Source organism: Haplochromis burtoni, unplaced genomic scaffold (genome assembly GCF_018398535.1).
Source record: "Haplochromis burtoni strain Fernald_Lab_line unplaced genomic scaffold, NCSU_Asbu1 Contig_4, whole genome shotgun sequence".
NCBI lineage: Eukaryota > Metazoa > Chordata > Actinopteri > Cichliformes > Cichlidae > Haplochromis > Haplochromis burtoni.
In genome coordinates, this window is record NW_024582365.1 from 5,238,570 (window position 1) to 5,261,925 (window position 23,356).

At 39.7% G+C, this 23,356-nt stretch overlaps 2 protein-coding genes across 5 annotated transcripts in view; both read right to left on the bottom strand.

Moving 5' to 3' along the window:
• kdm2ab (lysine (K)-specific demethylase 2Ab) overlaps positions 1–4,048 on the bottom strand; it is a 15,698-nt gene extending 11,650 nt beyond the window's left edge. For both annotated transcript variants that reach the window (XR_006054501.1, XM_014334859.2), the window contains exons 1-5: positions 3,837–4,048; positions 3,377–3,418; positions 777–915; positions 522–600; positions 387–433 (exon numbers count right to left, since the gene is read on the bottom strand). Coding sequence is in view for 1 of the 2 variants with exons in the window: in XM_014334859.2 (XP_014190345.1) it covers positions 387–433; positions 522–600; positions 777–915; positions 3,377–3,412 (301 nt within the window). In the remaining variant the exon portion in view is untranslated. The remainder of the gene's footprint in view (positions 1–386; positions 434–521; positions 601–776; positions 916–3,376; positions 3,419–3,836) is intronic.
• A 276-nt stretch (positions 4,049–4,324) lies between these two features.
• stx3a (syntaxin 3A) lies at positions 4,325–21,315 on the bottom strand. 3 transcript variants are annotated; one of them, XM_005913419.3, is made up of 11 exons: positions 20,896–21,315; positions 13,732–13,806; positions 13,498–13,597; positions 13,304–13,378; positions 13,091–13,161; positions 12,440–12,548; positions 12,272–12,345; positions 11,519–11,653; positions 10,231–10,341; positions 5,830–5,923; positions 4,325–5,720 (listed from the first exon to the last, which is right to left on the bottom strand). In XM_005913419.3, exons 1-10 carry the CDS (start codon positions 20,923–20,925, stop codon positions 5,846–5,848), a joined length of 858 nt encoding a protein of 285 aa, XP_005913481.1. In that variant the 5' UTR covers positions 20,926–21,315; the 3' UTR covers positions 4,325–5,720; positions 5,830–5,845. The 3 variants fall into 3 exon arrangements, with proteins under 3 accessions (XP_005913481.1, XP_005913479.1, XP_005913480.1); XM_005913417.3 differs by lacking the exons at positions 4,325–5,720; positions 5,830–5,923; positions 10,231–10,341 and adding exons at positions 6,115–8,200; positions 8,505–8,624; positions 10,633–10,743 and having other exon boundaries at positions 20,896–21,314; XM_005913418.3 differs by lacking the exons at positions 4,325–5,720; positions 5,830–5,923; positions 10,231–10,341 and adding exons at positions 6,115–8,200; positions 10,633–10,743 and having other exon boundaries at positions 20,896–21,314.
• Between the last annotated feature and the right edge of the window lie 2,041 nt (positions 21,316–23,356).

Sequence of the window (23,356 nt, forward strand, 5' to 3'; positions counted from 1 at the left end):
AAAAAAAAAAAAAAAAAAAAAAGATTATAACAATAACAATAAGATTAGTAAAAACAATATTTTTAAGTTGAACAATGTAGTGCAAAAACATTTTACATGGCAGTGTCATAAAAACAAAAAAGAAAATATTTAGGCTTTCTGCTGTAGTGCTGTGGTTTTAGTGACATGGCTTTATATTTTTCTTGCCGATAAAATGTTGCTGCTTAGGTAGGCTGCCACATTTTCTGGTAAAAAAAATTTAGTGAATGCAATTTTTGATGCAACCCTCCCAATTATCCAAGCTTGGGATTGGCACTAGGAGTACACTAGCGCGTTACCCCTGAGGCTGGGTTTGTGGCTACTGGTTAATTGCTTCCTGCGTTCATGGGGATAAAATAGGAACTTACCAACAAACAACTTGACATCACTCACGCTAAAATCCGGATCTGGCATTCTGTAAGAGAGGTAATAATTTTACTATTACTTTTCTTTGGTGAAAGACACACAGTGAAAAGAGTTTTCTAATGAAACCAGTCCCTTACTGCATGCCAAGGCCATCAGTAGTCTTGAAGATAATGGGATCCCTGAGTCCTTCCCTCTGGATGTATTCAAATGTGAATTCTAGAAAAAAGATACACATATCAAAAACAAAACAAAAACCCCCAAGGGACAAGAAATTTGTAGATAGACTCTTACAAAAAAATAACACATCAACTCATCTCACAGAGCTCTAGATATAATCACAAAAGGTTCTGTTTTAAAAAAATAAAAAATAAATTTCAGTACACTAGTCTCACCTTTACCCTCCATGTGTTTGATCAAGTCACTGCCAAATCTCTCACACTCCAGCTTTTCATCCAGGTCAAACATTCGTTTTCCTTCAATTTCATCATCGGAGATTCCATCGTCCTGATAGCGGCGCTGTGTTCGCGTACGCTGAAGACAAATAAAGGTTTTCAGTTAAAGTCTGTGCCATCCAAACCCTTAGAAATGGCTCGGGGTTTAGTTTCACAAAAACTTAAACTTAATAAAACTTAATAAAGTTTTAACTTCACAGAATTAAAAAAAAAAAATAGACATGTTTGTTAATTTATCATTTTATTCCTTTTATCTTCATATGGCAAAAAAAAAAAAAAAAACCCTGCTCACAAACACCAAACAAATGAATATACACTAAAAACATGTTTGCAGTTCATATTTGAAAGCTACATATTCAATGTATAAGACAAAATAATCAATTACAGACACTGCAAGAAATATTTTTAAAATACAACATGTAACGTAGATCTACTGTCCCCATTTGTTTTAAGATCAGCGACTACAGATAATATATAGAATTTCTAAGAATTTGAATGTTTTAAAAGTAATTTCCAAACACTATACAGATGTTGATTATCCCGGTACTCTAGGCAGTTTATATAGTAACCTTCATCCAGATTGGTTAACGCATAGAAGAGAAGCTAGTGAACAGACATACATGCATACGCTATAACTATTAGAGTAAGATGTACTCTGGGGGCTTGAGTCTCAGAAAAATATAAATTATATTAAGGTAAAAATTTCATAAATTATGCGACACAAATCAAGAATTACAGCTACGCACAACAGCCATCCACCAAGAAGAACAACCGGACTTTCCAGTATTTCCCAGCTCCATGATCTTAACTTCACTGTCAACAAATATCTCTCAAAACAAGGTCCCAAAATTGCAGTTTACCAAACAGTTTCCAGTGCATAAAGAGCAAATAAACAAGGTGCAATTTTGTCTCAAACCCACATCCAGCATAACTCTCAGTTATGAGGAGGAATCCCCTGTCAGCATAGCCACATGGGCCTAGACCTGGCAGAGGTTTTGATAAAGCCTTCAGCCTTTGGCGATAACCCTATGACAACTGTGATCAATCAGCAGAGTATTGTGAACCTGGTGGAGTTTTGTATAATAAGCTTAATCGTTTACAAATGTGGTACAAGTGGGTATTTAACTGCGTTCATGGTTACTACACAACAATAACTAAAAGAAACACAGTTTGACACCTTGAGTTAAATACTCATAGAAAATGAAGAAAGAAATGTTTGAAAGTTTTAGAAAATATAAAACAAAAAGAATTTAGACTTTAGCCTAGTTTCCACACACTTCATCACATATAGTAAAGGTATCTTATTTATAATAATCAGCTGATACTGACGAGATCTGATTGGAGGCACATACAAAGAAATAACTGAGAGCTGGATAAATTAAAGAGGTGCTTGAGAGGAAAACCACTGAAAAACAGCTGTATATTACTACAATATACTTAAACTATTATAACACTAATAACTGGATTACCTTTTGGCATCAAGTTAAATTTCATTATAGGCATTTAACAAGACTTTAGACCTATACCACAACATTTTTAAGAAAAGAAAGAAACTGAAACTAGCAATATCAAAGCTTTAAGCAAAGAGCTGGATAGATGTAAGCCCATCCAAATTCATCAATCAGTCAGACACAAAAATCAGTTCATCTGGTAAACAAACAATACAGTATTACAATAGCAGGGGTTAATCTTCTACACACTGCCCCCCTTTAACTCCCCTCCTGCCATTCATCCTATGTGCACCGCTTGGCAAAACAGATGGATGAAGCACATGAATTCTGTTCTCAGATCTCCCCACCCCCATCTCTACACCACAAATGTAGTATTATTTAAGATATAATAGTCCTTACTTTCAAAGAACACACAGTCCCTATTACTATTAAACTAAAGCAAGTCAATATTACCAACGAAACCAAAGCTAAAGCTTCCAGATAAAGCAATAAAAGAAGAAAGCATAATTAATAAAAATAGTATTAAGCAACCACTTTATGTGTGCTTTTATTAGGTTTTCGTGCAATAAAATAATAATCAACAATGACACGAAGTCTTTTTAATAATATAAATATACCTAATTTCCCCCAGGGATTAATAAAGTATTCTGATTCTGATTCTGATTAATATTGAACCTGCCCCGGTAATGACAGGAATCAGCTGGTGCCATTTTTTGAGTACAAACCGCAGACGGTAAGCTTGGAGTTTATTGCTTTACATCGACAGGGAAGAGGGTGAAACAGGGTCACAGCACAAATGCTGTCAGTTTAGACACTGAACTTGACCTTTTCCTGAACCCAGAGCCTTTACACAGGTTCACTGCCGTTATCATTAGGGTGCCACACAAAACAAAAATGGGACCATTACCATGAACACAATGTGCCAAAAAAAAGAGAAAAGAAAAGCAGGCCGCTCTAAAGAAAACATATCAGTTCTCATTCACTAAATCGCTTATTGTCCATTAAAAACCCGCATTGAAAACGAAGAAGTTGCCCTGTTAACATAAAACAACGAATCCGGGGATTTAACAGTTGGGTGAAGTTACTTACCAGGCGCTTGCTGTACCGTGTATGAGAATCCTCCATTATTCTCTGGAAGCGAAACAAAAGTTTCTGGTCACACAGATGAAATATCCAACCACTGTCCGAGTATTTTAGTTTGTTTTTACACCCAGTCGGACAGAAACACACCCCCTCTCAGCCAGATACCCCTGCTAACGTTAGCCAACAGTGTTACTGTAGCCAGCAAGCTACGGTTAGCACAGCACATATAATTACCAACATAAACGTTCATCTCGCGTCATTCTATGATGATAACTGCCTATAAGAGTAGCTTAATTTTAACACAAATACCCGGAACCACCGTCTCAATTTTCTTCCGTTTTTTAAGTGGCCTTATCGGCTAGCGTAGACTAGCTCAGTTGGCAAGCCCTTTCTTGAGTCGTCCGCTATCGCTAGCTAGCTATCGTTAGCCTCTGTACACGGTAGTTGTAAGCTTCTTTATCATTACCTCCGCGATTTAACTCCTTTTAGTCGCAGCGGTCACAGTAATGCTTCCCAACTAGAGCGTCCAAAACCTCCCAGTAAAGTTTCTCCCCATGTTATGGGATAATAGCTGTGTATATTGTTATGTTTATTATTGTGCGATAAAGTTAGAACGGTTCGAAGCCAAGAGACGCCATTTCCAGCTAGTCAAAAAACATACACACGAAACGGAAAAAAAAGGAAAACGCTCAGGACCCACCCCTATTTACTCCACTGCTCCGAGAAATTAGCATGTAGGCGCTCTCATTGGGCACAGGGTGTGTCACTTAGAACAGATTAGCATATGTTAACATACAAGTATGTTTAGTTTGTCTGCTCCGGTGTGACCGGTAAATTAATATTTTATATAAAACAAATACTACTGGTATTTTAGTATTAAAATTTGTATTAAAAGCATTTTATATTATTAGACACCAAGAAGTGTCTATTTTTTTGTTACCGGATCTCTACATCTGAAGATTTTGTGCCTTTACACTGTGTTCTGACAGCATGAACAATAAAAGTAGTAAGAAATGGACCACACACCTTGTGATATCTGGCATAATTAGAAAATTATTCCATAATTTTGGAATAATACTAAAGGAGGACCTAAAATTATCAAAGCTGGCTACAGTGGGGGGCATTAAGAATGAGAGATATTGCTCTTGTAATGAGCAGCAGTGTGTTGTTGATGTCAGACTGATTTGAACTGATGGGGGCGCAAGAGTAACTCGAATGACCACTCGCTACAAGGTGTGCAGAAGAGCATCTCTAAACCCGTTGAACCTTCAAGCAAATGGGCTACAGTAGCAGGAGACCACTTCTGTCATTTAAGAACTGGAAACTGTTGCTACAATTTACACGCGGTTACCAAAACTTGACCATTGAGACTGGAAAAGTCTCCGTTTGTTCTGCGACATTTGGCTGGTGTCTGAATGTGGCGTGAAGAATATAAAAGCATGGATCCGGCAAACACAGAACAGGAAAACGAGCGCACCCTCATCTACTGCTTGCCCCGCATCGTGTGGTTGGGCGGGGCTTGCAGCTGGTTAGGAAGAACAGCGAGATGGGGATGAAACGAGGTCAGGAAGGCTCTTCATCCGCGGATGCAAAGTCGTGCTTATATCAGCTGCTGCATTTACGTCTTTGACATAGGAAAATAGCTCCACACGGCCGATTCTATGCAAGTCAGGGTCATCGGGATCCCTCCACGCAAAGAGGCGATCAGCTGAGCCTCATGCAAGAAGCGAGCCGCACACAGCACTTGATGTAACGCACAGAAATTTTATTACATAACAGGCTTTACAGAGACAACACAGCCAGTGAGCGACTGACAGCCGCTGTTACGGAAAACACCATCAGACAGATCTCACACACAAAGTCACGCACATTTTTAATCATAATTATGACAAACAGGCCAGAAAATACCACTAAACTGGACACTTTGGAACAGATCATTTTGGAGCCGAGACAGTAAAATAATTAAATATGTATATTAAAAAAAATAAAGAAAAGAAAATGATTAAAATGTGTTCTTCCAAAGTTTTATTTTATCCTGAAAAGATAATTTCTCTAAATATGGGGTTTTCCCTTGATGCACCACCAGGAGGCGGTAGAGTATATGATTACAAATCACGAGTCAAGTCACCTGGCTGTGAACAGTCAGGCTGAGACATCGACACACAATACATTTCAAACACTTCATATAGCAAGAAAATTGTTTACATTTCAATTAATAATAAAAAGGAAAGTGAATGGGACGGATGTGATTTTTTGTTTTTAAATACTTTATTGTATATAAATAGGGGGGGGGAGGGGTATGAAGGAGCATCAGGGGAATATTCCTAATTTTTGGAGAAATCCTTCGTGCCTACAAACACCACACAGAGACAAAAGAAATGCAGTCTTTAAGCATTCAGAGAGTCCGCATAAACAATAGCACTGAAAGGCTGATGCAGGTGTTTTTTTTTGTCGTTTACCTGTGTAAAACGGTTTTTATGAGAAGAAGCTGTAGAGATAGGAGAACCCAACGATCCCAATGATGGCACAACACAATGTAATCATCATCTTTTTCTGGAGACGCAATCAGAAACACACAGTCAGACGACAAAGAGAGGAATCAGGCTTTACTTTGCGAGCCGACGCAATTATCAACATTGATCGACACTGGTTTGAGGAAACAATTGAGCAAAAGCAGAACAAAGGGTTATAGAGGTTTGTGTGTAAATGTGTGTGTAAAGAGACAGGAAGGTGAAACGACTTACCCCCTTTTTTGACACGTGTGCACCAGTCTTTAAAAGCTGTACTTTGCAACACTGTGGTTAACATGCTGACAGCAGCTACTACACTCCAATAAAACACACACACCACTTTGCAACAAGCAGTCATCAGAATGTAAAATTCAGTTACATAATTCCATTTCTGCAAGTCAAACACGACAAATAAACACTGGGTAATTTAACAAAAAATCTTTAATTTCTGATAAAATCATTGACATTTACACAGGTAAAAAAAAGCTTCAATTTTCTCTTATGTTCCAGTCTGCGCCAACGGCTCAAATAAAATGGATTGCGCCCCTAAATGATGATGATGCTGCAGGATTCTCATTTTCAAATGCTTCATACAAAACCACAGTTTAAAATTTAATTCATGCTTAAATTACAACATTGTTTTACTGAAATCGGCCTACTCCCTTATGTCAGGGCTTCTCCTCATGACTGGTTGGTACTGATTTTATGTACGGCTGGAATCATGTGCTTTAATTACCCTGTTAAAGCCACTGGATGACAACCTGTGCACTTTGGTTTGGTAAACTGTCAGTTCCAAAGATTGTCTGAAATGAAATGAATGAAATGATGATGGACAACCATTACTGAATCCAACAGGGAGGTACATGTTGCTAAAGCTAATGTGATCTAATACACAGCCCTGCAAAAATCCTGTCGTCTTTTTTTTGAAAATACAAGTTTTCTATGTACATTAAAATGACTTCTTTAAATAAAAAAAAAGGAGGTATAATGTTCATTTTAGTTGAAATTGTTCATTAAGACTCGATGGGCTTTTTGGAGGACGTACTTTGTGGTGCGGATGAACTGGTTACAGTAAGAGGTGTTTGTAATATTGTCCCCACCCCCCACATTCACTAATGAGGGCAGTCTAAATGTTAGACACACCTATGAAGTAAAGAGCAGCACGCATACAGCCTCTGTTAAAAATGTCAAACCATTACATCCTAAGGCTGTGTAAACAAAAACTGAACATTATCACCTTCGCAAACATCAGATGTACTGCAGGACTGTCTAAAACTGGCAACTCAGTAGTAAAACCTAAAACATGCCTGTTAAGGCATTTCCTAGTAGTAAGACAAGACTAGCCATGGATACTTTACAGAGTGCCCATTTGTATGTGACGTCATAAGCAACATGTCTTAGAACAGTAGAATAAATACAAAAAGACTATTCTGGCACTTACGGGAAACAAACCACTAGTGTTACTACCAGACTCTCTAAAACTCCTTTGGCATTGAAATATTTCTACAGCACTTTAACAGGAGGAGTAACTGTGTCTATACATGTAAAAGCTTTGGTTTGGGTTGTGAAAAGGATCAAATTTCAGCTGCTACAAGTAAGCAAGTAATGAGCGTTCATCACACGCGCCTGTAAGTTCATGAAATGTGTTCCCATAAGTGCAATCCTTCATATTTGTTTTTGTTTTTTTAACAACCAGTGATAATTACACATATCTGAGCTACGCATTTGGAAATGTTAAAGTGCTGGAACTCCCCAAACCCTAACAAGAACAACAACAAAAAGAAATCCCACAGCAGTGAAAGTTCACTGGGGAGATTTTCAATCATAAAATCATATCAAGGCTCAAATAAATCAGGGGGTTTATGTGCTTCTGAAAGCTTTCAGATGACAAACGCTTCTCAGCTGATTCTTTGGCAGCAAATGTTGAACAGTGAAATGTTTAGTGACACTGAAGTGATGTTTTGTTTCCCAATTCCCTTTTCGCCTTCACAGAGGTACAATAGACAATGTACCTCATATGTCAGCTTTGGTCTTGTTTCCTCATTCGCAGGAGAGCATCCTCAATTGTCCAAAAGTGAGGGAGACCTTCAGTGTGTTTTATTCGATTGAAAATATCTGCAGGTTAAATATTCTTATACCCATATGGAGTGATCAGGATCGGTTTTTCCTTCTGCAGGCAGGCTGATGAATAATGGTGAGGATGTTGAATACACAGATGATGAGATGATGGCAGCGATCAGCCCTATAATGTCTGGGTGAGGATGATGATGAGGATAATGAGAAGAACCACGGCACAGACCACAGCAATAATGATGATCTTCTACAGAGAGGGAGAAACATACACAGAAACAGCGTTGATGATGGGATACCTACAACTGAAAAGCACCCACAAACTTAACACCAGCAGGAACTAATTCGCCACTACAGTAACCAGAGGCAAGAGGCCCAGAACAGGAGAACAACAACACACCCAAAGTACTTCAAACAAGCACACACACCTCGAGTAAGCCCTCTGGATAGTAAGAAAACACACACTGAGCCTCAAAGGAAGTGCAAACTCCTTCCCAAAGCATGCCTAACAGACACACACCCATTATACAGTAGGTATTTGCTCAATTACTCACCCTTAGCGCTTCTCTTACTCAAATAATTCATCATCATTTCTTTAATCCCACTGACAATCCGATTGCCAGAGCCACTATGATCACCAAGATCACCACAATCACAATTATTATCACCAGTTTCTGTTGGGGACAATTAGGACATAAATGATCAGATCCAATGTCAGTGTAAAAACAGCAGGACAGCAGGTCTTTACTTGACAACAGCAGATGTATCAGATAACATCGATTACTCTTGAGGCTTATTTACCACAAAAACTCTGCACATTAGTATTGCACAAGACTGAAACAGGGTCAGGGTTGATTGTTGTTGTCCTGAAAATACAACAGTTTGCCTTTGCACACACACACACATAATCTGTAACAGCCAGAAGCAAGCACACAACATCTCCAACCCTACAACACAGCAGCGGTTGTGGTTACAGCCTTCATGTGTAAACTGCACATCAACACAGTGAGGATGAAGCTGAAGAGAAAGGACAGAAAGAAAAGAAGCTCTGTGTGTGTGTGTGTGTTGGTGGGAGGGAGGATGCTTTTTATTCTGCTACGTGTTGCTGGGCAGGTCACAGTGGTGTTTAAAGCACAGGGTTCCACAGGCCACAGGGTGGTAACGGAGCAGGTAGAGGGGATCGGAGAGCACAAGTCACCACAGGGGGAGGTGGGAATGGTCTTCAAACAGGTTTCCCAAAAGCATCCTCTAGTGGAAGAGGAATTCCAACTATTCCCAACCTGAAAATAAAAAACAACCATGAGCAGGAGTTGCCTTCAGGACTCCTGCTTGATGATTGTCGGGTTGAGGACTGTGTGCAGGCCTCTCTGGGATGGATCCTTCTGAGGACAGGAAATGACACCGCACAAGAGCTTGTGACAGGTTGTTTGTTTTTAACCATCCCACACACTGATGGTATGCTATCCAATGGTAGTTAACAGAGCTGTATCATCTCCACACTAGTTAATGCTATCAGTGTGTATAAATCTAAATTAGGGGAATTAATGTTACAGATCTTTTAAGGGCACCTGCCAGGCTGAACAGGGTAAACTGAAAGTCTAAACATGAAAAGGAAGGTTAACCAGTAGAGACTGGGAGACATCTTTACTTTGTTTTGGTTTCATTATTGCTTGAACAGCTTATTGTGGACTGTGATTACCTCTGGCACGAAATTCAGAAAAAAACCCAATAACTGCATTTAATGAGTCACTAACATGTAAATGTTGAAGGTCAAGCTTCTATGTTTGAAATCAAGTCTCAGAGGTCAAAGTACCTCTGAGACTTACCTTAGCTTTTAAGAGAACAATTTTCAAAAGCCAAAAGTCGATTATTTTGTTAACAGAGTTAGCACTTTTCACTGATGATGACTTAGACTTCAAAAGTTAAGATAATTCTTTCTTGACAATATTTTTTTTGTTTAGCCTGAAGGACTTTTTACAGGGTTTACTACCCTGTACAACCTGCATTACACCTGCATGACGGCGCAGTTCTACTCAACATGAGAGAGAAGAAAGCAGACTACATTTCCATATGCCGAACATATTCTAATTCACAGTCAGTCAGGCTGGAGAACGCAGTTTTTTTTGTCCCATGGTGTCAAAGTTATTCTGTTTAATTGTAATTTTTAATCTTTGTCCTGCTTGTTCAGAACTAACTAGATTTGTAAATGCAAAGTTATTAAATAAATAATTCCAGTGCTTTTGGGAAACCTGACCATTGTTTTCGATGATTATCACTCACACGGCGAGCCTCTTGCTGAAACTTTGCAGCTTTTTTAGTGTCTGCAACAGCGCGCTCCACAAAGCCCACCGACTGGTCCATGTTGCTCTCGATCCTGTCAATCATTCCACCCTGATGTAAACGGCATCAGAGGTAAAGAAACGTAGCAGTGAAATTAAACAGAAAGAGAGAGAAAAAGACAAGCACCAGCAATGCAACAGTTGTTGCGAATGGCAACGTGTGCGAGTACTGGGTGAGGGAGGGTGAGAGAGACATGGTGAAAGGAGGATATGTAGGCACACTATGTGGTTTAAGTGTGGCAAACAGTGAGGAGTGCAACAGTGTACAGAAGATAAGCAGGAAAAAAAAGACAAAAGCGGCTTGGTGCTATGACTGGAAAGAAAGAAAAAAGAAAGACATTACCTTGCGTGCTTTGGTCTGATACCTTACAGCTTTTTTGGTCTGCTCCTTTGCTGCTACTATGTGGTCCACTGACTTGGATATATTCTGCTCTATGTTTTCTACCATGTCACCCTGAAAAACATGCAACATTCTGTAAGGTACTGACACTTAAGCAGAAATGAGAAGCAGATTGGGTTAAATACAGAGGAATAAATCCGGTTAGAGGGGTATTACATGTTCACTGAACAGTTAGATTGCCAACACCTGCACTGAGGATCTCAGGGGTTTGTTTTGAATTCTGACATTTAATTTTAACTTGAATCACTTTTTATAGCCTCATATAGAGATCTATAAAGAGAGATCCAGGACATCAGCCTTGGTGGAGAATTAGCTCTGCGAGCACCCTTCTAGTTCTCTTCTGTAATTCAAACTTTCAAACGTAAAACTGGAATTAAAACTGGCAGGAAAAAAAAAATATCCAAAACAATCTCACAGCACAACATGAAACATGTGCATAACAACAACCCTTACCTTACAAAGCCTTTTCCTCAGACAGCATTTTGCAAGCAACAAGAAATATGTGGTTATATTTAGTTAAGAGGCTAACAGTAATGTCCCTGTACCAGCTAGTTAGACGTTTGTTGACCTTGATGATTTATTCTATTATTATTTGTATTGGTACCGTTAACGCTGAGCGATGGGATGGAGGTGACAGTGGCAGAAGAGCGCAAAGAGTAAAGGAAAGACATACAGCTGGAAAAGAGTAAACAGAGTAATGATGTGCAAAGAGTTGGATACAATGAGGGCTGAACACAAAGCCATGGAGAGGATTTAAGGATGAATTCAATGAATGAACAAGCAAATAACTAGAATCAAATGACAGGCAGGTGGATGCAGAGGACCGTACCTGGCTCTCGACCAGCATGGCGATGTCTACAAACATATCGTGCAGCTCCTTAATACTACTCTCCAGACGGACGATGTCTTTGTGTCTGGCTTCAATCTCATTCAGGGCTTGTTTGGAGATCCCCGAGTCTATAATCTGCGCAAAGGAGAGGCTTAACATTACCGAACAGCATCAGTTTAAACACAGGTGGCTAAATGAATATTTGGCATTGATTCAAATCAATGTGTATTCACTTAAAACGGCACCAAGCTAGAAAACAGTTGTTGTGATACAGCCTAAAAATCTAAAATCTATTCAAGGACACCACTACACAACAGTCCCGTCCTGCCCAGCAGTTGGACTCCTTAACAGTTAAGTGAGGTCAAAGTCTAGCCTGTTTGTTACAGGAATGTGAGACGCCGTATCTGAAAATATCAAGTCAAGCTGTGCGTCCTTGTGCAAGAAATTCCTCCCTACTTGTGTATTTTTTTATCAACGTGAGCTCAGAGAATCTTGGCTACATTTTCAAGTTTTTCCAGCTGCTGCGTGTAGCCAAAGCAACACAACACAATGCTCCTTATCTCAGTGTGTCATGAACAGACTGAGTGCGAGTCAGGTCGACTCCTAAGCGCCAATAATTTAGCTGACACAAGCAGTTTAAGTTTTACTGAGAAACTGACAACTCGGCTTTCACAGTTCAAACACATCATGGTGGAGTTAACGTTAAGGTACGTTAAGGAAAATGCATATACGTGCACAAACGCACACTCTTACCCCTGCAGTGAACACAGCAGCATTACCACCCTCCAACATCTCCTCTAGTTCTTCATCCGTAGTTGCTTTTCCAGCTGGAGAGGAAAGGGAAAAAGGAAAAGGAGCGGGATTAATGACAAAGGCGACAATGGAACCGTCAGATGTCTTTGTTGGTGTCGTTTGACTCACTGATCTCGAGCTGTCTCTGAATACGTCCTTTACTCCTCTCCCGGAAATCCACCTGAGCTTCATTATACTTTGTCATCACCTCCACAAACTTCCTAGACAGCACTGCATGCTGGGAGGTAACAGAATAACAATGGAAGAGCTTATAAGTAACACTTTTAAATAACTAATGCAGAAACTTGAAGACAAAGACGTGTATTTGTCCCATCTTCCTCCCTTCACGCCTGACCAGTTGCGGCAGATGGCTGCCCCGCCCCAAACCTCGTTCTGCTGGAGGTTTCTTCCTGTTAAAAGGAAGTTTTTCCTTCCCACAATCGCCAAAGCACTTGCTCATAGGGTTTCATTTTATTGTTGGAGTTTTCTGTGTTTTTCTGTACTGTTGTAGGGTCTTTACCTTACTATATGAAGCACCTTGAAGCAACTCTTGTTGATTGATTGAAATGGAATATTTTAGAAATAGAAATCTTAAAGCAGAAGTATTAACAAGCACCCTCTTTTCTTAATTCTCTCTTAACCTACTTTTACCTAAAATACAACAAATAAGACCATCAGAAAACAATCAACCTCACATACAACGCCCAGCATGAGGGGGAAGTTTGCAAGCAAAGCGCTTTCTCAGAAGGTTACTTGAATCATCTGAAGGAGATGATTTACCTGCGATTTACGTATCCGCGTGTCAGCCGACACCCTCTCCTGCTCTTCTGACTCCAGATTCCTCTCAATGGCTGGGAAGAAGGCAGAGTTACTTCACTTAAACAACCTTGAACTGATTAAATATAACACCACTATTCACTTGTTTACTAATCCAACAAACATACAAGTTATTCATAATGACAGGCTGTATGTAGAAATGGGAGCGGGACTCACTCTTGAGTTTGTTCCTCGCACCGTTGGCCAACTTCTTTATGTCATTGGTGATCGCCTCCAAGTCCTCCTGTGTTTCTGTGCAGGATACAGCATAGTGCAGATTTTCAGTGCTGATGCCTTTCCTGATCAATGTTGTGTTATTTTGTAACGCAAAAAAAATGAAGTAAATGTCAGAGCTGGTGGTGATTTCTTACTCTGATCTGATGTGGGAGCAGACAAGATGACAGAGTAAAGCTTTTTCACTTCTGTCACGTTCTCATCGATTTTCTCAATGTTGTTTCTGATTACCTCGATCTGTAACACAAGGACACACCGCAAATGGCAAACACATGCAAATCACACCAGCTTAGAACACGCAGGTCCTCGTGAATGCAAGTGAAGCAAAACAATCACACTCAGTGCATACATACACCCATAGCAGCACTTACCTCAGAAAAGAACTCATCCATGAAGCCTGCGTTGTCCACAGCAATCTCCACATCATCATCATCTTGATCACACACCTATAAGAATAAACAGAAAGAGCAGGACTAAGAGCGTGAGGTGGTAGGCCCGCAGGCCCTATGTTTCTCAATGGCTTTTCATTCTTCATGTAGAACAAGCCCATCCAAAATTTTTCCTTGTCAACCTGTTGTCTTTAGGTTAAGAGCCGACTAGTTGCTGCACAATTATGGTATTAATTATTTAATCCATATTTTGGGGCATCGCCAGAAAGAAAACCAGCGCTGTTAACACTGCACTGCATTAAAGGTCCATGCAAAACCCCCTAAAATTAATTTTTAAATCCAAAACCAGCCATTTGTTTAGGACATCAGTAAAATGTTAACTATTCAAAATGCCTTACAACAACCTGCAAGAAGACAAAAGGGCTGAAACTGAGTTTATACAACTTTAATCAGAGGACTTCCTGTTTGGTGATTGTGGGCAGCGTTGTCCTGCTTTCATGTTTCATGCAAAAAAACAATTTTGACCTAATTTCAGTATGGAGAGGTAGTTTAGTGCATTTTCAGCACATTATTATTAGTTACATAAATCAACAGGATAAAAGACATAATAAAACTCTTAGCTTGTGTGTGCATGTGAAGCATGTGAAGCATGTGTCCTGAAGTAGTGATATTGGTTGAAAATGTGAGGTAGTAAGTCCTGCAGTCCACTACAAGGTACACTAAAAGTTTTGTTTTACAAGGGGTAAAAATACTGTACATTTCTGAAATCCCACCAAATCAAAGTTAAGACTCTCAACTTGAACAAACAATTTAAGCTCAAACACCAGAATCTTAATATTAGCAAAAAACTATAATTTAACCTCCCTCAAAGCCATAAAATGTGGAAGCTGCAGTTTCTGTCATTTTGAAAAGAAACTCCATGTGCTCTGTTAACCCAGCCGCCACACATGCAACATCAATGGAAAGCCCAGGATTTCCCCTAGACTCCATAAACTGTGCTTGACATAGAGGTCTCAGACTCATGTCAACGACAGAGGACAAAAATGAACTGCTGGGTCTTGCAGAAGAATAACCTCGATATCGGTGCCTCCAACACTGTCAAACAGCACCACAGACTAGCTTGCAGATTTCCCGATCCAGATCTGGGAGGATCACATCCAGAGGATGCCCAGTAGTTGTCTGGAGTGCAAACAGGCATGTGGAGGTCATCCATGCAACTGAGCTATTTTATAACAGTTGGATCATCCTGTAGCTCTAACCCATCCAAGACTTTTCTCATGTATTACATATTACTTAAGCAATAAAGTATGTTTGCCATGATATTTGCAATTAGATAGATAAAAAGAATACATAAATAAATAATGACATAACAAACCAGCCATGGTTCAAAACCAATCTTCCATCCACTGTCTTAACTACTGATCCAGCATCCCCCTGGGGGCTCCAAACCTCTGTTTAAATAATTCAAAGCTACGTCCGAGTCCATTAAACTCTGCACTTGTTATTTTTTGTATCTCTAAAACCTTACAATAACAGTATTTACATTAAACCTTTAACACCGGTGCAAACTTTAAAAATAAAAATAAAAATTAGGTCAGCAGTGGAGGCTCCAGGAAGCTCCTGTTCCCAGCCAGAAGTTAAGTCTGGTATTCACCTATAAAAACCACACCCTGAAACTTCAACACTTTGGTCCTCGCATGGATTATAATGTGGTTAGTTGTGAGCTTTAGAGGTGCTGCTAGGGGAAGTATTTCCCATCTCAACGTCAAGCTAAACAAACTGGCTGAAGTCTGGTGAGAAGAAGGATATCTCTATCTGTAGGGTAAATACAAAACCTCAAACAACATTAAAGGAAGTGTATTCAAATCACACTGCTAGACGATATATTGAATTTATAAAAATAAAATAAGCAGCTGTGCTTTCTTTAAACAAAGTAGAGTCAAAACAAAACAATTAGCTTAATTTAAGTTACAACTTTACACATTTATTTTAGAGAGATTTTCTGTTTAATTTCTTTTTTCTGAAGTTTTTCTGTTTGGGTTGGAAAAGCCACCGAACACAGTTTAGACCGTGAGTCTTCATGCAAAGCTATACTAATGAAATTGCTTCCTGGTTAGCAGCTCAGCCTGACGCTAATCAGTTTACATCCAGCATTTCATCAGAATGCTTCACGCTGCTGACTATACGTGTCACAAGTGACGGGCAGTAAACACAAGTCAGCACTGATGGTTTGCTACGCACGCACCAAGCACTGGCAGTGAATATTTAACATCTAGTACCAGAGGCAGGCTCCAAGACGTCAACCAACTTTCACTCTGAGCTGACTTTAACAAAACTGAGGCAGAGTGAACGGACATCACGGCCACGCCGTGACTGCGTTTGATAAAGCGAGAAAAGAAAAAGCAGCCCTATTTGTTTCCTCCCTTCTAATTACTTCTGCTTTTAAGTTAAATATATTCTGATCAGACACCCGATGAGCTGTTCCAGGCATTTGTCCAGAGTTTGTGCTTTGTAACAGGTGACTCTGTGTGACCTGCAGAGGTCCACAAATTTGGAATAAGCTTCAAAGCACTGATTTAGGTTAGTATAATAATGTATGTTGGAAATTAAAGATGTATTTGCTGTATATTATCTGAGGTTTGGGCGTTGTATGTTATGGAGAGGCCCATTTCACAAATAACAGTCTTATATATTATCATTTTGGAATTTGTATTTTAATAAATTTGGGAAACCTTCGGCTCTTCAGGTGTGCACCCAGGTCAAAGTCGAGGCTTGGAAAATGTTAAGACGTCATCGGTTTGATGCCTCTGATCTCATATCAGCTGACTCACACACAGTATTTACAATAGTAAGCTCAATAAATATTACGGTTCATTCACACTGCACCTGTCCTGTGCACCTGTCGTGCTTCTTTTCACTGTCATATTCAAACAGTAAGCATTTTCTTTTGCGGTCCTCAGTTTCTGGACAGTTTCAACATTTCCTGACATTTTACAGACAAAAATGATTAACTGAGAGAATAATCAGCAGATTCATCAGTATTGAAAGTAATCATTAACCCTTCTAGGCAGTAACATTTACTGCAACTGCACGAATGCTGACTTTTAGACTTGGCCTTTAACCTTCCAGCCTTCATCGAAAATTTGAATTGCAAATGTAGCCGAGACCATTTGCTTCAGGCTGGCGTACCTACAGCAGTAGTTGAACCGAGAGTTTCCAGGACATAGTGCTTGCTTTTGAATCTCTCGGAGAGTTATTCATCAAACGCACCACTCAGGCTCACGCACACTCTCACACTGCATTTCTGCTCTTGTGAGATAAGACCAAGCACTCACTTCCTTCCAGTGTCTCTCATTCAGCAAAAACAAGAGGAAAGGGAGTGATGTGTGCACCAAACCAAACAACCAAAGACCACAAAGACACGCACACACACACACACAGCTTGTAAAAACATCGTGATAATGACAGGAACAGTCAGAGGCAGTGACCTTATCCAAGTCATCAAGAAAACTTTAACAGCATTACTCAATAAACTCACTTGCTCATCTTAACACTTTACTTCACTTCAGAAGACACAAAGAAATTCTTGGATCAAACTCCTACGAACCATTTCAGCTTAAAGTTTGGGAGATGGCCAACTCTTCATGATTGGTTTGCGAGATGTCAAATATTTGGGAGGCATGTTTAGACAGGTGAACAAGGTTTATAAGTAACAATATCTAACACGAGCTTTAAATGGTGCTGCGAGCCAAAATCCAACCCGACTGTTGGTGAATTAGATTTGCTCGCTTAGAAATAAAAAATAGAATAACAAAAACAAAAAGCATGACAGCTATAATCTCATGCAGAAGATTGCATTTAAGATTTTGATGGCTGCACAGTGGGTAAAATTAGGTCAAGTGGACATCACGATTAGAAAACATCAAACACGCAGCACAGAATAGTGATAGTGGAGTTGAAACTATGTGGGCACCAGTAGAGCTACAGGACAAGATCGACCAACCAGAAAAAAGAAACAAATATAAAAACAGCAGAGGTTTTGATGATCAATAAAAAGTTAACAGCCAAGCAAAAGGAAGAAAACCACTTTGGAAAGTCATTTGTAAGGATTTGTTGTTTCTTCAGGCTAATATGAAGTTCAGTTTTTGGACAATTTGTCGATAAATAATGCAGAAAATAATCAGATAAAATCCATAATAACAAGAAATGTTAGTTACTGCTGTCTCAGCAACAGCATTTTCTGTGGGATGGTTTAAAAATGAGCTGCTAGCTTTAAAAGCAGTAGCACAGGGACCTGGGGTCAGATTTACAGCAGCGTGGTGACAGAAGCCTATTTAGTCCATCAGCAGTTGTGTTGATGCAAAGCATCTGACAAGGGATTTTAAAAACTCCATATGGCAATGAAGACGGCATGTTTACGCTGTTACATTTTTACCACTGGGTGTAAAGTGCTTTGAGTGACTGATAAGACTAATAAAGTGCTACGTAACTGCACTGCATTTACGATTTGTGCCGGTCAGGTTAGGAAGCAGAGCAGCACCAGAACCCCAGCTCATCACTGAAGACACAGAACTGAAAACCAGATGAGCTTAAATGAAAGTGCATTTGAAAATACTATGAGGGAACAGAAAGGCAGAACAACAGAAAGTAACAGTCATGTTAGTCTAGCTCACAAGTGAGGTTACAAACTTCTCCTCTCAGTATTTCTCTAAAAATAGTCAAATAAAACAAGCGTAAAGTGGAGCTTGGCCAATAAGCTGCCACATGTAACAGTACAATAACTTCAGCAAATTACGATTCTACACTTCATACGGTTTATAAAAGTGCCAAGGTCTTCAGTACGTCAGGTGATGTGATAATGATGCCAGTGGCGTAAGCAAACATTGACATGAACACGCACATACACACATACAGCCTAGATTACTGTCGGCAAGTTAAACATTAGAAAGGAAACTCAAGGAGGGAAATGAAGACAGGGGGGATAAGGTGGGAAGATAAAGAAACACAGGAGTAAAGGCAGGTCGAGGTAGTCGGAAAAGACGCAAGTATTACTGGAGAAAAATTAAAAATGTCACACGGCCTGCTTATAAACACATGTCTGACCTAGTTCTGCTTACATCTGTACTTCCTTTAATGTAAAGCCAACTGTGTTGTGATAAAGATACCTGGGAGTGGGGGCAAGTGAGGAATACCACTGCTCAAACAATTTTAAAACACAGCAAATATTTGACCAGCAGTTTTAGGTAGCCATAGCAACACAACATCCCTCAACACACGCCATCATGAGTTACTGTACAACAGCAGCAGCATAACCCAATTCAGAAAAGAAGAGGCCAGTGATATAAAAAATGTGGGAGACTTGCGCTGTACTGCACCATTATTGATATAGACCCACTGGCCACTTTGCTAGAACCCCATTCCTTCAGAACTGCCTTGATTTTTCATGGCATGCCAGGAACCTTCTTTTCAGTCCATCCTGAAAAGAAGCAGCATTGTATCACAATGTTGCTGCACATTTGTTGGCAGCATGTCCATGATGTGAATCTCTCGTTTCACCGCATCCCAAAGGTACTCTACTGAAGTAAGATCTAGTGGACACGGTCAACACAATACTCAGGTAAACAACACTCCGTTGATATTAAGGAACTCAAAGTGTGTAAAGACAACACCCCCCACACCACTAAACCACTACCAGCAACCTTAACTGTTGAGACATGCAGGAAGATCCATGCTTTCATGTTGTTAACGGCAATTTCTGACCCAACTACCTGAATGTTGCAGCAGAAATCAAGACTCTTCAGATAATGAAACGTTTTCCAGTCCTCTATTGTCCAATTTTGGTGAGCCTGTGTGAACTATAACCTCAGTTTTCTATTCTTAGCTGACACGATTGACATCCAGGGTGGCTGTAGCTCAGGAGGCAGAGCAGGTCATCTGCTGATCGGAAGGTTGGTGGTTTGATCCTTGGCTCCCCCAGTCTGCATGCCGAATATCATTGAGCAAGATACTAACCACAAGTTGCTCTCCAGGGCATCCATTGGAGTATGAGTGTTGAGTATGTGTGCAGTTAGAAAGCACTTATAAGCACAGGAAAAAAGAAAAGTTGCATGTTGTATAAAGCGCTATATAGGAGTCCATTTACCATTACCATTTACATCCGGTGTGGTCTTCTGCTGCTTTAGCCCATCTGTAATAAGTGGTCATTTGAGTTACTGCTGCCTTTCCATCAGCTAAAATCAGTCTGGCCATTCTCCTCTGACCTCTGACACCAACAAGGGATTTTCGCCCAGAGAACAGCCGCTTACTGGATACATTCTCTTTTTCAGACCATTTTCTGCAAACCCTAGAGGTGGTGTTGGGGGGAAAAAAATCCCAGTAGATCATTTCTGAAATACTCAGACCATCTCATCTGACACCAACAACTACACCACACTCAAAGTCCCTTAAAAAAAAAGTCACCCCTCTTCTCCATTCTTCACCACCACCTGCCAACACGGCTAAATGCACTCAGTTGCTGTCATGTAATAGAGTATAGGTCAAATGTCTGATTATCTTAATTTCTAAATAAATAGTTAAACAAATTATCAAGGTGCTGGGACCAGATCCTTCATTCTTCAAGAGCTATAATAAAGTCCTCCCTTTTATCGAGCAACAGTTAATCAATACCAATGAAAACAGAGTGACTCACCTAAGTTATTTTTAGCCACGATACACCGGGATATATAAATTAAGCTCAATTTCACTGGAATTACTTGGGTAAATATGACCTGTTGAGCTGCAGTTCAGTTGATAAGAATTAACCTCTACTTCAAACCTTATACTCAGAAGTGAATGCACAAAACACGTCTTGGATCACTTTCATCCAGCACTTCCATTCCCAATCATTATCCAAGCTGTAATGTCACTACAGCCATCACATGAGTTACATCATCATATATCTCACTATTGTTGTTTGTTTTGTTTTTTATATATACTATATATTTATGGTAAAGGTTTAAATCAAAGAGTGTAAAAATTTCATTTTACAAATCCTAACCTCAAACATCTTAAAATGGTCGTTTTTCTTTTTCGGAGTGTACAGAGTCAATATTGATGAGTAAAAGGAGACACTTTCAGAAAACTCAACGTTTCCTAAACACTACTTACCGCTTTAAGCTGCTCCAATCGGTCCTTCATTTTTAGGCGGTTAGCTTCACAGTATTAAAATAAAGAAATAAACACAATATTGTGCAAAAAGGGTTTAAAAAAAAAAAAAACTAGTCCCAATCTCTCAAGTTCTCAGCCAGCTGCCAAGCTAGCTGTGCAACAGAGACCCACCGCCAGTGAGGCAGAAAATTAAACTCCCCAAAAGTCTTGACAGATGTCCCTGAGAAAACGACTTTTTTCTGAAAACAGGAGTCTTTCCGTCGCTTTTCCATACAATATGGCTGCTGGGTTTGAAGCCAGTGTTTTTTTCTTGCTAAATCTCCTCGCTCAGGGGATTAAAACAACAGTTGTGTGGAGCCGTATAATCTGTTTCTCCGCTGGCTACCAGTAATCATTCTAAAACGCACTTTTATGGCTAACGCATGCGCAGACAAGTCCCCCGATCGCGGGGATGAAGCCACGCCCTGAGCCACCTGCACTCGTGATGCATTCAGGTATTGTAGGAATAATAAACTAACTAACCTGCGGATTTGTTGGAAACTCTTTTAAAAATATATAATAAGGAATCAAATGTGATTATTTTTGTCTTATGAGGGAATTTAGAGAAAGATATGGAGTCACAGAAGATAAACATCCGCAGAGTCTCACAACAGCTAAACAACATGCTGTTAAATATCAAGTTGCCTGGTTGAACCAGTATAAAGGTATGAAGGTAATAACGGAAGTCATAGTATGTTAGTATGCCCAGAAACATACTAAGGCAACAACTCTAACATACCATTTTCCACTATACTTTGGGGCTTTCTGTGATATTATTGGTTAATTAGCATGATGTCATTAGTTTCACTGGTATGTAGTAATAAGTAAAAGTCCATCCCTCTTCTTCCACTTATCCAATCCAGAGCAGTGGGAGGGCCGGGCTCCTTGTACACCTTGGAGAAGCTGCCAATCTACTGCAGAAGTAATGCAGAGAGACAGACAACAGCAAGTTTTAGGATCACCAGTTAACCTAGAGTACCTAGACAGAACATGCAAACTCCAGACAGAAAGGCCCCAGACTGGGTTTGAACCATGATCTTTGTTCTGTGAGACAAAGGGTTTGTTTTTCTACTGCTGGAGGAAATAAAGTCAAATGATCAGCAACGAGATCATCGATCCAGAGGGAAACATGAATACCTGACACAAATGTCATTGCACAAGTTGTTCTAATGTTGTGCCACAAATGTGAAGACCACTGTATTGCTGAAGTCACTGGCAATGTTTTACAATAAGTGATCATAACTTCACCGTCTTTCTACCATGAATGTCTGAACCAAAAGTCATCACAATTAATCTATAGTTTAAGAGAGTTTCAGTCAAGAGCAAAGTACTCAACTTAAATTAAAACCAATTAGAACGTGTTTACATCTATTAATCAGGTCTATCTTTGCTGTGTCTTTTCTTTTTTATTTCAGCACATGGATCATATTGTCATGCCAGTATGTTTACACCTCAAGGTCATAGTTCAAAGAGTTATGAGAGTTAATGGGTTTTGAAGAGGAAAACAGCATGACTGATATGGTGGCCTGCAGCATTACTGGAGAATTCACCACCTTACTCTTTACAGCAAAGTCTTTACTGCTGCCCTCTATTCATTTGCGTTTTGGGATATTTTGCCTTAACCATCGAGGGCACTATAAATAAAACATCACTTTTTATCCCCCCCTTAGAAAGCCTTGGAGAGAGCTGAAGACAATTTAATTTTAAAGTAAGCTCATGCTAAAGCAAGTGATCAAGCATACTTATTTATGTATTTATTTTTAATTGCGGTGTTTGATACTCCCAGTTGCACAAGTGACCCAGGACAGTAAAATATAAATTATAAACTAAATCATAAACACTGTTTATCCCATCGAATGTAGAAAAAACTCCCATGGTTGTTTACAGGCTTTTATTATTAAGGGGGACTCATAATATGATCTCTCAGGTAAATTATCTTATTTAGACCACACATTTTATTGGTTGGTTCACTTTACTGTGAAATATAATATTCCCTATTGGAAATGACAAATCTCGCGGTTTTAACGTAAAGTAAATGTAGCACGAAGGGTTACCACGCTAATTGACGGCATTACAGCAGCGTTATTGGGGTGGTGGTGCATGAAAAGCGAGATCGAAATACCAGCTCTCTCTCTCTCTCTCTGTGTGTGTGTGTGTGTGTGTGTGTGTGTTGTGTGTGTGTGTGTGAGTGTGTGTATGTGTGTGTGTGTGTGTTAATATAAAAATCAATCAGATCATGGTTACGGAGGTTTTAAGTCAGCCAACTAGAGGAAAGGAGCAAACACCTATCTTCCCAAGCTCAGGCATCTCTATCCTGTTATAATGACTGCATATTTTAGTGCAATACGTGTACTCGTATTTTCACATGTGCAGTGTGTTCAGCAGCCAGCAGCAGTAAACATGAATGTAGGCCTAATGTTAC

Coding starts and splice junctions, on each gene's coding strand:
- stx3a (XM_005913417.3), bottom strand. CDS start 20,925: ATGAAGGACCGATTGGAGCAGCTTAAAGCG. Junction 13,807..20,895: donor GATTGGAGCAGCTTAAAGCG/GTAAGTAGTGTT, acceptor TTATTCTTATAG/GTGTGTGATCAAGATGATGA. Junction 13,598..13,731: donor TGGATGAGTTCTTTTCTGAG/GTAAGTGCTGCT, acceptor CTTGTGTTACAG/ATCGAGGTAATCAGAAACAA.